This window comes from Elaeis guineensis, chromosome 2 (genome assembly GCF_000442705.2).
Source record: "Elaeis guineensis isolate ETL-2024a chromosome 2, EG11, whole genome shotgun sequence".
NCBI classification, from domain to species: domain Eukaryota; kingdom Viridiplantae; phylum Streptophyta; class Magnoliopsida; order Arecales; family Arecaceae; genus Elaeis; species Elaeis guineensis.
Genome location: NC_025994.2, coordinates 81472790 through 81487385, shown reverse-complemented (window position 1 = coordinate 81487385; position 14596 = coordinate 81472790). Strand labels below are relative to the sequence as shown.

Below are 14596 nucleotides of genomic sequence, written 5' to 3'. Positions count from 1 at the left end.
AAATACTTACAGATCAAGTAATAAGACATGCAAAAGCATGCTAAAATGCTAGTAACCAAATACAGGTGGAACATATCCAACAAAGGCATGTAGAAAACTGTGGCTGCAACAAGTAATCTCATTGCTGGTTCTACAGAATGGATGCTCAAGTGCGACACAAGCATTTGGGTCCTCCAGACCATAAATTTTTTCAAATTATTTTAAATCATAATGATTTATCTACTAGACATCATAGAAATAGTTTGATTTGACCAAATAGAATGGCTGGTAAGAGTGATGGACACCCATTTAATCTTTCTTTTGATTTGACCAAATAGAAAGGCTGGTAAGAGTGATGGACACCCACTTAATCTTTCTGAGTCACGAGCTTCACTTCTTCAAGAATCGGTGATGTTGATTATGGGACCCTCACCTGTTTCCTTCAATGATGGTTCAACCATTATCTTCCATTTGTTTTCTCAATATTGACGAATTTATGCTCTTCATAGAAAATTACTCTTTCAAATTTTCAGATATTTGAAGCATCGGTGGGCCAGGTAAGCCATATTGCACCAAACTTGATGGTACGAAGTATACCATACCGTATTGGTTTTATTCTAATATGCGGTATAGCAGACGTACTAACGTATGAAACTGACTCTCATGCCAGATGTATTAATACAGTAACATGATGGCACTGATATTAGGGGTGAGCAAAAATCGAATCTGAAGCAATAAATTCGGTGAAATCGAACCAAATCATAAGTATAGTTTGGTTTAAAATTTTATTCGATTTGGTTTGATTAGTTTTTGACATAAAAAATAGGTTTGGATTGATTCAGATTTGCCAGTAAATAAAATCATTCTCAAATCGAATCAGACCAACTTTAATAAAATGACGTCATTTTGATTAGGATGTTGTTTGCATTAGAGTATTAATGTATTAGAAAATAATTCTGTATTTATGGCATTGTTTATCAAATTGGTTTTGTGTTGATTAGCCTTAAATCCTAAATAACTTACTGAATTTTTTTTTTTTTTTTGTAATGTTTTAGAGATCTTTATCTTAATCCTTAATGATAGTGTTTATTTAAGAATTTTATTTTATTGAGTGATAATATCTTATATCAATTTAAATTATTTTACTTGATAAATCTTCCCAGTGGTACTCTTATGTAAAAAGGAAACAAATCTTCATGAATCACAAATAATAATAATAATAATAATAATAATAATAATAATAATAATAATAATAATATAAACCAGTAAACCAAACCAAACCAGACTATTTAAATTATGTTGGTTTGGTTTGGTTTCAATTTTCTATTGGTCCAGTTTGATTTTCAGAAATACCAAATTATTTAAGACTGTTTTGACTTAGGTTTGATCCAAATCGAATCATGCTCACCCCTAATTGGCATGGAGCTTGATACTAAGTATATCTTGGTTGATGAAAACTTTGACAGAATATAAACTAAATTATGTTCAAGCTAATGGTGGGGGCAATTTTTCTAGACCCTTCAAGCATATCTTAGAAAACTGGCATGACTCGGTGAGCCACCATAAACATCTCAAAAGAATGTATTGTTAGACGGTGCAAGCACTCCACATTACGGAGACAGGGTTATCTTTTCTTGACTAGACCTTCCTACCTAAAGGTTATCAGGTTGTGCTACCAAAAAAAACAAAGAAGTTATTAGGTTGAAGCTCAAGGTCTCCATCACCATAGTAGCACAGGTTGCCTATGTTTTTCAGTGGAACAAGGTGAGCCGCATACAGACAATCAAAAAGATGACCGTCCCATCTCACTCTGGTCCCGTATTCAACTTGTCCCATGCCGATACTCAAGTCGGAACACTTAATAGATGTAGATGAAATGGCCTAGCCCTTGGGCTCTTCAGCCGGCCTGAACTGAATTGGGCCTACTCCAATCAGACCACAAGCTTGGCAGATGAGGGGAGAGGTGGGAAGACGACTCTGATCGAAAGTCTACTTCTCTCTTGATTTCCATCAAAGTCTTAGATTTGGCCTACCAAATTTGAATAAAAACAACCGAATTCTTATCTATAAATATTGATCTCTTAAATTTCCACTACCAAATCTCTCGGGAAATTGCCATAGATTTTGAGTTGTTTTCGAGTCCTTTTCTTAGAATTTCATCGGAGGGATCGCCAGTCTTCCTCATGTGACCCCATTTTTTTCAGACTTAGATATGGAACATAAGGCTTGATCTTCCTTCTTTTCCAAGTTATCGTCAATTAGAGCTGGCGAATTGTTAGTTTTAAAAAAGAATAGAATTTTTCTTGTTCTGAGCTATCTTCGTCTATTTACCTAACTACTGGCAGCTGTGGCTGTTACCGGGGTCATGTCTTAGACGACATGGGGTGTGGTTGTAGGCCGCCAACCCGAGTTCCACGACCATGGCCGAATGAAGAGGGGAGGAGAAAAAAGGTTTGGTTGTTTAAATAAGAAAAAGAAAAAGGAGAGAAAGAGGGCTGCCTCTCTTCTCTCTTTCCTCTTTTATTTTAATTTCTCTCTCATCTCTCTCATTAACTAGGTTGAGAAAAATTTATGAAAAATAAATAAATTTCAAGGGGCCTTGGTGTGGGGCCCTAGCGAATGGATAAAGGGTCTAAATCAAATAATTTACACCATAATTTTTTTTATTAACATCTAAATTGATTCTGTAGGAGAACAATTTTCTACATAGGAGATCATTGAGCAGATCCCTTAGCATCCGATTTGTAAATCAGGGTGCAAATTGATATTTAGAGAGTTAATTCATCATTAGTAGATGTAAGGATCCTTAAACATGATCACAAGTATATTATGTTTATTTATATATCACATATTTTTGGTCCTTGTGACTGGTATATATTTTGTGATCATCGACATGATTGACTGAATTTTTTATATTATATGTTATATCGAATATTGATAGTTTTTTAGATGATTTGGATTATAACGGAAACTATCAAAAATCTTTAAAAAAAAATAATATGATACAATATTTTTATCGAATTATTGAGATTTAATTAATTGATGATCAAGAAAGGCATGTTTGGACTAGCCATGTTAAACTGAGAATAGTCTGCCATAGATAGAAATATGGCACTAAGAATAGTCTAGTATGAGTAGGAACATGGCACTGAGAATAGTCCTATTATGGACAGAAATATGGCATTGAAAATAGCCACACCACAAGTAATAATATAGTACTGAGAGTAGCTCCACCACAGGCAGAAATATGGTACTTGAGTTTGCCAGTCACGGGCTAAAACTTGACCGTGATTAATCCAAAATCTTAAAGCTAATTGTTGATTGATTCAGATCATATTTATAAGATATGATTTTATGAATATGCATGATGTATATCATATACTTATATAACTTTTGAGTTGCAAATGATGCATCACATAAGATTTTATAGTTTACAATTTTCTTTGTTACCATTTAATTATTATTTTTGAATCATATTATTATATGATGTAAGTGTATGAAATTTTTTACTGGACTATAAAACTCACCTTCTCGATTATCTTTCTTTTCAAAGTCACTGGATGCATAGCATTGGTTGGATTGGACGTGAAGTTCAAGTACTAGATTTATTAATATTATTAGTTTAGTTTCTGATACCATAGAATACTTGAATCATTGTAATTGAATAAGTTGACTATTTGTATTGATAAATCTATTTAGTTGATAAGTTTGATTTTTATTTATTAATTTTAGAAATATTTGAATTTTTGTTCATCTTAAAGCCTTGCATGATCTCTAGGACGATGCTTTAGGGTTATGTGGCTATGTTACATGATTGAATTAGGTTTTGGGTTCGCGGCAAGACAATAGGATGCCCTGGCATCCCAATAATGTCGAAGACTTTGTTAAAGCATTATCCTTAGTATCTTTGATATTAATTATTTTCACACTAAAATCTTAGACAATATTTCTCTTTATAAGATGTCCCACAACAAACCTGATTATATAGCGTTGAGGGCCTCTACATGTCAATGCTACTTTTTCTTCAACCCTGCAACCATAATAAACTAGAACTTTGATCTTGACATTGCATTTTTTTTCTTGGTTTTACCAACTAAAATGAGGGTAACAACTTACAAGATTCTTGATCCCTCCAAATGAATTTTTTCAAGTCATCATGTGGTTTTTCATGAAATTTCTTTTTTTTTTTGCCTCAAATAGAGTCAAATTACCAACCATCACCAGCACTAAACAAGAATGGGCATATCATGTTTAAGATATTGTCCCAAATTTGCCGCCAACCCTATTGTTTTCCTAGAGACAACACCGCTGCCTCCACCTCCACTGTCATTAATACTTGTCTGCATTTGGGAAACTCAAAACTTGCCTCCATCCTTCCCCAACTCTACCATTACCACAAACCCTTTCTAAAAGCTGCAAACTCAATCACCAACTATTTCTCTACCATCCAATAATATTATAGACAAAGTTTTAAATCCCATTAGATAAAGATGTCTCGATTTCTCTATAGAACGGGATGCCCTACTATATCGTTTCATTTCGACATTAGTTTCAATCATATATCCTGATAAATATCCTCTATTTTTCTTCTCTTCTTTCCTTTCTTTCTTGCATTTTTTATTTTTTCCTACTTTTCTTTATTTTCCTCTATCCTCTCTTTCCTTTCTTTTTTCTTTAATTTTCTTCTCTCTTCCTTTATTTTTTTTATTTTTCTTCTTTTTTTTTTCTTCATCTTTCCTTCTTTCATCCTCTCCCCACATGGATGAGTTCCAAACCAGGATGGCTGGGACATCCTTTCTCCCACCAGGATGTAAAGTCTTGATTATAGATCAAATTTTTGTTCTATCATACAATTATTCAAGTCAAGATTTGCCATCTCAGTACTAGATCTTGCACCAACACCATCTTATTACAGTAGTGGTACCCATTGTAAGAGAGTTGGTTAAGCATACCAACACTCATTACACCACATGTATCACATACCAGCATGGTACATTATGCTTGATATGGATCGACGCTGGCAGGTATGATGTACCATGCTTTAAGCCATACATATGGTCCCCCACACCCATACTAGTGTATAGATTTGATTTGCCTCTAATTTTCCCTTGCCCACTTGCCTTCTTTCCTTGATTGATAACATACAAATATCCTTGACACACGCCAACAATCATGCCCATTGGTGAGCTCCAATAACAGAAGAGATGGCAGCTTAACAAAAAAATTAGACATGGACCTAATTTAGAAATAGCAACAAGATATTTAGACACAAGAGCATGCATGAAATGGCAAGCTTGATTAATGGAATGGGACATGTTTAGCTTGAGCAAAGTAAAATATTATAGATTGCTAACTAGAAGATAATAATAGGGTGGTGAGTCAAAATAAAAAAGGGTAAATTAGAAAAAACAAAAAGATGCATCATCCATAAACAAAAAGTTACTAAGCCCAAATCAAGAAAGAGCCATTTAAGAACATATGCAACTTCTATAGCAGAAAATTATAACAAAGAAAATAAGATGGAAATGAATCATTAGATAAAGTAATTAGAGGATCTATAGATGTTATAACTCTTAAACTTTCTCATTTCTCCATATTCAATGAAATAATATGGGACTAGGATTTGACCACCAAAAATGGGGAGTTCATCTGAAAATATTTTAACTTGTTCAAAGATAACTAATCAATGAAATATGGAATGACAAGTGAGAAGGCATAAGGATATTGAAGGCTCAATAAGAATGTGAATTTGAAAATTAAAAAATATAAAGGCAAAATTATATAAACTAGGACTGCTACCACCAAGAGCATTATTAGATTTTAACAAAGACAACTTCAAGTTTTTGCATGTAAAGTTGACCTATTTAGACCCATAAAGAGCATGTAAAGATCCATGCAAGCATTTGTTTAGCTCCATATCATCTATACATTGAATAGACCTTGAATACATATGGCAATATAACCAAATAATATATTCTGGCTAGTCTTTTTGTATGAGGCCATGAGTTATTATAGATGGTATTAAAGTGGATCCGATCCATGACTCATATAGATAGGGATACAAACATGAGCCTATTAGGGTTAACTATGAATTGATCGTGATACCTGTGACTAACCTTGAGGTATTTGTGAACGGATTTGGAGCTCTAATCTAGCAGGGATGCTAGGGTCTAAATAAGAGAAGAATATCACAATCCATGCAGGCATTTGTTTACTCCTACATCGGCTATACAATAGATAAATTTTATATGTATATACATGAGAACGAACTCAAATAACACTTTCTAGCTAGCTATGCTAAGTGAGGCCCTAAGATATTAATTATATGCTGAAAATCATCCGCTTTAGAAGTAGTGGTGAAGTACATTTTTTTAGTAAGAGAAATAATTAGTGCTCCCATGTAATTTTATGATGAAGTTACCAAATAATGAATCCATCATGATAGATTTTTTTGGAAGAAACAACCATGAAGGCAAAATTAGAATGAGAAAAAGAAATGAATGATAACAGACAATAAGGGTCCATTTAGTTGGGGTATGTCAAATTATGGGATAATTTCATGATTTCTAAAAATCATTTATCTAGATAAATCATTGAGAAGAAAAATAATTTTTACAATATTTGGTTGGTAGAAAAATTACTCCAAAAATTAGCACTAAAAAAAGATTGCTATATTTGATTAGAGGCAATCCTATAAAGAATTTGGCCAAATATATAAATATGCCCATCAATATAAAATATTTTTTTAATATCAAGATAATATTATCATCTTCAATCAATTTCTATATAATAATGATAATCACATAACCCTTTGCATAATGCCATCTATACCATAATTTTTTTGCAAATACTCTTTATTGAATGATTTGGAAAAGACATCAAAATAAATTCAATAACTACATATGTACTCTATTTTTTGAGATTTATTCATCTCGATATTTTCATTGTCATCAATATCTCATCTTGCACTTTTCTTTATTAAATATATTAGTGGTATCTTAGTCAAGTATGGATTATCACCATCTAAGAATTTATCAGATACCAATCTTTTCATGGTATTTGTTTTACCTTCTCTCTTCCAAAGATAAACATGAGACCCCCTAATGTTTTTACTATCTCTCTTCTATTTTTCATACTAAACATGATAATCTAATGTGGAATTTTTTTTTTCATATATGATTAACGCCAATCAAATGGACACTAAGGTAAAAATAAAATGGGTAGCTAAGATGATAATTGATCATCTCAATGAGATGCCTTACAAGGTCAACTTGAAGTAAATTAAGAATTTAACGAAGAAAATAGATTTGAAGCAACCTAAAATGAGATATGTCCCTTCACACAGGGAATAATGAATGCATTAACTAAGCATTTAGGGCTCCTGCAAAGAGTTAAACACTAGGGTGTAAATCAACAACTCTTAACAATATTTGCAATCATAGTAGAGTTGCCTCAAATGAAACCTAATTCACTACAAGCATGTTAAACGATAAGATCATATGTCAAGGATGGTATGACAATTTATATATAATAATGTAGTGGAGATTTAACTGGTTCATAAAAAGAGACCTTGGACAATCAGTCAAACAACTTATACAGAAAGTGGCGCAAAATGACATTCTTAGATAGTTTCAAATCTAAACAACAAAAAGGCCTTGAATATGATGTCCCCAATATACATGATGATACACAACATAATAAAATATCTTACATCATTATGACGAATGTATATAGTATAAATTTAATATGAGAAAAAATGAGGCCCTCTCACAGTCAATTAACCAAGTCCAAATACTTCAAATCAAAACTCGAACCCAAAATATCTAGGTACGAGGAGGAGAGGTATGACACCTTTAACAAGCCCTAGTTCACCCAATTGTCAAGAATAGGAAACAATTAATAGTGAGACACTAGAAAGCAACGTGAAGGCAACAAAAATAGAATTTGACTTGCTAGATTGTTTCACAATAATGAAAAAAGATGCAACATTATTCAAAAAAAGGGGCAAGAAATCCCAAAAGGTGCAGATTTGATGAAATACATCAGCATGAGGATAATCCCTTAAAAATAAAAAATAAAAAATTAGAAACTGACAATATTAAGGTAGAATCTATAAATTAAAATAAAATAAGACAATAATGACTAGAGACAACTAAAACAAGATATTGGGTATCGCTCCCTTGTTTGATTCAATAGTATTTTGCACACAACACATAAGTATTAGTAAATAGTTTTTCAATATTTTTTATTTTTATATTTTTTTACTTTTATTTATTTATATTAATAATATTTCTATTGATAATATTCAAAACTATTATTAAAATTTTAACAATCTAACAATAAGTTTTATTATCATTTCTTGAATGTCTCGCAAAAATTAAAGTGATAGCTAAGGCCATTAATTATCATTGCCTTTAGCAGATCAGCAACTAAATATTTTTTCATGCTAGAAAAATACTTCTTCAAATAGTTGTTGGGAAAACGAGAGAACAATTCCAGGTTCTTTTCCAAAATAATTTATTTATGGTAAGCTTTGTCCCTTTATGACTGGAGCATGATGTCTTTTTTCAGCAATAGAACGATTAAAATCTTAATTCTACAATTTCATGTCTAGAGCTTACTCTTCCACTATATTGATAAATTTGATGAGTTAGTTTGAGAAAGGAACATGGTTGAATTAGTCAATCATGACTTCTCCCTAGTCACAAGAATTGGCAACGATGGATGGTAAAAAATAATTATATATATTATATAAACTCTTGAAACTATCAATTAATATGGTACCCATTCCATTAGTTTGCACCGTCATAAAACATCTGTTACCATTATTTTTAACCTCAAATTTGTGAGGCTAGAAATATTAATAGCTTAGACCATGTAAAATTGTGGCAAGGTCCATTTCTCTTCTCCCGGAAGAGATAGAGATTCCTATTTTACTCCAATGTTTGATTTCTTTGCTAATATACCTACTTACTTGCCACAATAATTAGGTTTATATCTTATTTCTGGCTATAATCGTTACAGTCTGAACTAAGTATATAATAGATGCCACGTGCTTGTGAGATAAACCCCACAGTTATGCAAGACTACCTTACATAAATCTAATCATTTCATAATAATTTCATATCAACCACTAGACAACCTTAAGTACTCTCTCCAAAATTTAGAATCTAAAAAATAGATAGAAAAAAAAATAATAAGCTACACCAGCACACTAGCCAACATAACACTTCAAAGTGAATCAGAGCATATTAACTAGTAATAAATCAAACATAATAATATAACATTCATAGGGTAGAAATTTATTCTTATAAAATATCAAAAGATAACACTCATTTTACATTGCAAAAGCATACTTTTCATAAAGTAACACTAAACTTGCATTTGGCTATGACTATATAATCTAGTGGCATAGGTTATAATAACTAATAGTGTTCAAATACTACTACTCTTATCATTGGTGGTATGTCATTGAAACTAGTTTCTCAGATTACAAGTCTATAAGACCAATGTATAATTTCTATTAACAGACTAATTAAATCATAGCTATGCTGAATATATATAAATATAAAAATATTATCACAAGTTATCCCATCATTTTTCAAAATCATTATTCAAAACAAATCATATATCCAATTAACTTATTTATGAAAATATTAAAATAGATAATTTATTTTCACAAAATTTCAATGATTATCTAAAATTTATGTATTAAGAAGAGAAGGGCATATCCTCTTCATAATCAAAATCCATGACATAAGGCAATCTAATGTAAAGGAGCAACAAAAATATCCTTTAAGAGTATTGTGTGATACTATTCAATAAGCCAAATTACTTTCCAGTGATCTAAATAGCTTCTTGCCATAATGCAAGACCAACGAAGTCATGAAACTGTATGCCACATAGCACCTCTATACATAGAGTACCATTTTTACTTACGTCAAGTGACACATGCCCCTCAAGCACCTTCAAAGCTGAGAAGCTCATTCTCATATGCCAAGTCCAAAAACATAGTTCAAAGGTATGTCCTCAAAAGTATGTATTTTTACTCAATGTGAAATAAATATTATTGATATTTCAATATAAAAATTACATAAAAGATCATTTCTAACAAATTTTATTTTCAATAGAATACAAATTGTGAAAAGCAACACTAATAACATTAATCCAGTAAAAAATAATAATATGACAAAGTAAAATTATTTTAAAAAGATTGCATGTAATGATGGCTAATAAAAAAAGAAGATGCATATGAACTACAGTATACCTCATATGATATTATCTGTGATATAGATAAATGAGTAATTGTGTACACCGCAAGCATATGCTCATGCATATATATATATTCCATATTTTGAGAATATTTTGTGTTAAGACTTGATCAACAAAAAATTTATTCAATAATGCACCAAGTGATGTAGAAGCATGAATGTATGAATATGAATAAATAATTTAGTCTATACCTGCAATTCGGGTCCAGATGAAATTAGTGCTTTTTCTGCATAGGTGTAACGTTCATAGCGTTCAAGAATCCTTTCCATGCTGTGAAGGAAATAAAATATTGTCAAGATATTTTTGTTTTCTAATATAAAATAAACATTTTATTCTTGATGTCTTAGGTATACCTTCCAAAAGCATATTCAAGGGCACATCCTTTTTGTCTACATTTAATTGGAGTAATTTAATGTTGACAACACAAATAAGGAATTGGAAGAGGATGCACATTGTATAATGGTTTGGAAAATATTACTCCTTTTCAATTTTTTATTTTCATGTATTCGTAAATAATACTGCATGATGATTTAATCTTGAATTAGGAACAATTTGGCAATGTTGGTAGCTTGGCCTGTTAGCAATAGAAAAGTAGCTTGATTTTCTTAAAGATTGGATATATGGCTATGATTTCTTCATGGCAGATGAAAGAGAAAATATTGCATGGTTGCAAGTTGAATGTGCAGCTAGTTTCATCAAGGCTAAAAGATCATAAGATCATAATCATCAGATGCACTATTAACAGATCAATTAGGTTTCTTATATTAAAATAGAAGAGAATTATCTCAAGGTAAAAGAACCAACCAAGCTTGTACCGGAAGTCTGGAACAGCTTATTCCTTGAAATCAAAAAGTCTTCCAAAACTAATGGTTCTTGTAAAACAATTCACAATAAACAATATTTCTCATGAATGATTGTCTTTATCACTTTGCACCATCACTACAATGGCATCATTTCACTTACATTGAATATACACATTTTGCTTCTCTCGACTACTCCAACATACAAGGAATGCATTCTAATACAAGAACATAGAAGTGTTTTACACAGTGAGATGACAACAATCACATGGAGACAATCAAACTCACAGCTAAACTCTAAACACAAGGATTAGATGTTAAGCTGCTGCTTATATTTTATTTTCAGATGTGCATAAAACTTTGAGAGAAAAAATAAGATATGAATGGACAACATGTCACACATGCAAGTATCAGCGATTGCAATCACATAGCTCTAGTTTACATATCCAAAATGGAGGAAAAATCTTTAGAAAAATAATCAGTTGAACCCTATTTTTCTCTATAAAATGGAAAAAAATATATCTTTTGGATAAAGTTAATCATCCTGTATGTTATAATTGTATTAGTATAATGTATCAATCATATCAATGTGATTATCTTCAAATCTTATTTTTAATTATTTTTTATGAAGATTAGTACTGCATGAACCACAACTGTCAGTGCAAAGATGAGTTTTGAAATTACATGGAAAAAATTAGATAATATTGTGCAATTATATGAGATTTTATACTCGAACAACACATTAATTATTTCAGTAGTTTTTGTATTTGGATAGAAATTATTTAAGTTCTTGAAATGGCTTTCTTTCTTACGACACTAGAAGTTCCTAAATGACCTTTCTTAAAAGAGTACTAGGGTAATTTTTGCAATAACTTGTTTATTGAAAATGCTTGTCATGAGTAAATTCCTCACATGCCCTCATGTTAATACAAGTTATAGGCCTAGAACATAATATAGGAATCAAAAGTCACCACCTCTGGAAATAGAAATAAGACAAATGGCATATTTTGAAGATTTTAAGACTAGTATGCTTCATATATATGCTGTCGATATCTTCCTCCAAAGTACCTTGTATGTAAGGTTGAAAATAGATTGGATACTAATACATCCATACTTGTATCCTTAATTTTAATGAATGTACGTATGAAGATCAATATTAAACAGATACTAAAATTAATATCCATATTTATTTCAAATGGATGCAAAAGTAAATTGGATATTAAGCATACCCATAATAGTTGGATATAAGTTATATCCACATTTTCACTATCTAACTAGGGATATAACATATAAGTCAAATGTTATTTGAATGCAAACTGAATGTTTAGCAAAACTCAATGACAAAAATTAATATTACTTATACAATCATAAAGGATATTAATGTAATTCACTACATAGAATGCATGTGGCACTAGATAATTAAAAATTAAAGACATAGTTATTAACCTCACATAGAGATCGACCAAGCCAAGAGTCCAAGTTACCATTTTGACAAGATTTATATTAAAATATTAAAAATTAAAATTATTTAAAGTACAAATAGAGTACCAAATATTATCATTACTGTTTAATTATAGCATAATTAAAAACTAATCAAGAATTATCTAGCTTTTTAGAAAGCGTGTAAGAAAAATTCTATATAAATATATAAGTATATTTAAGTTACAAAAATTTTTATATATTTTTACTCAATAAAATTTTAAAAATTAAAAAATAATGATAAACATATGAAATATAGCAATATACATCAAGTAGTTACATAATGATTTGAATGATTTTCAATAAGTAAAAAGAACGACCCAAAAAGTTAGACAAGTAGTGGTTTGGTGGTTGCATGCTTGTGTTATAATTGAAAATTTTCAGTCTTGAATCTTAGGTTTATAATTTAAAAAATCATTTATTTTAAAAGAGGCACCTTATAATAGAGATATCTAGATCCAAATTCAAAAAAATTAAATATATCCAAATTTGGATCCATATCCCAACTATCATAGGCTAGCATTACACCAATTTATCCATCTTCAATAGTAATAAAATAGTGGTATAATTTTTTGAAGGTTAAGGCACCTGGGCCCATGCTACTCTTTATACTCGTAAAAAATTATCATCATCTTTTCAATAAATTAAATGTCCCCGGCACATCCGCACATACCAACTCATTATTGTTAAAGACTTGACATCTTTTTCCACTAATCAATCGATTTTTCTTGGATCCGAAGTCTCCTAACACTCATCCGTATAGGATAAAACAAACACCAATGGATTTTGTTTAGTACTTATCAACCTACTTACACATGTAAATTTTAAAAAAATTATAAATAGTTGAAAGACTCTAAGATAGCTATGACAACCCTTAATTGACATCCTAGAGATAGTTCAAAAGGAAACAACCCTCTGCTAACAAGTTAATGTTGGTAATGATTACAAGATAAAGTGATGGTAGTATTAAATAATCGTGAGCACTATTTTGTACCATGGCATAATTAAATAGCAAAAATATTTTATAACTTCAGTTATTTATTACATTTGGAACTATGTTTAAGAAATTTGTGGGATCATGTGTATTTGAAAGCATGATTTATTTTACAACTTGTCTTATTATACTACTATTATGAAATATTCTATTTTTCAATAAACTGGTTGTCTCTAAATAATTTATTAGGTAATGTAAAACTTACACTTGATCCAATAAGATAGATCAGGGTTTACTTAATGAGTTGTGTAGCTCACTCTTCTTTTATCTTTTCAAATGAGTAGGGTTACTAGAAGCTAAAATTAATCCAAAAATGTGAGTTCATGCTAGCAAGCTTAAAAGCTTTTACAGCAAATTTTATGTTTATTTGTAAATTATAATTTATTTATCTAATAGAAGACTTCAGATCCTTTTTGCCATTATGGGCTGGTCGAGTGAGCCCATTTTTTATGACCCTATTCCTTGGCCTAGTCGGTCTCTTTTTCTATGCACCATATTCATGCCTAAGGCCCCTGTTCAACAACCATGGATTCATTATTTTTTCTCCGAGATCTACGATGTACATGATGCAGTCTCTACCTCTTTTTCTCACTGTTGCTTGATTGTCGGTCTATTTGTCGGACCTTGTTGTAGATTAGTGATTGATTGAGCTCTTCACCATCAGTCCCTCTAGATACCCTCTTCCATCTTTCTTGATTCATGAAAATCTAGACCCCTTTCCTGGGGCCCCTGGGTTCTATTGGCTGCCACCATTGCCCATATCATAGCTCCCTATGTTCCCTTTTCACTCACTGCATTTAGATCCTTCACCACTTCACTATCTAAGTCATTTTTTTTTGTTTCAATCTCCCTCATCCAAGTGCTCATCGCATCTTGCTACTAGTTGATCTTCACCAAATCTCAAAGATTCCAACATTTGAAACTCTTGTCATGTTATCCTCTTGCATTTTTTTTTTGTTAGCTAAAATTATAAATATGTTTTATAGATTATTTTTAGGCCAATTTTGAGTTGCATATCCTTATATTTTAATGGCATTATTTGATTAATGGATTAATCAGGTTAATTGAAAAG

The 14596-nt window shown here is 31.0% G+C and overlaps 1 protein-coding gene across 1 annotated transcript in view; it reads right to left on the bottom strand.

Annotated features, from left to right (window-relative positions):
* Nucleotides 1-14596, bottom strand: part of SQUA1 (MADS-box transcription factor 14) — a 33531-nt gene that overhangs the window by 3449 nt on the left and 15486 nt on the right. Inside the window, 1 exon segment of the mRNA NM_001303592.1 lies at nucleotides 10443-10521. Within this exon segment, the coding sequence (NP_001290521.1) occupies nucleotides 10443-10521 (79 nt within the window).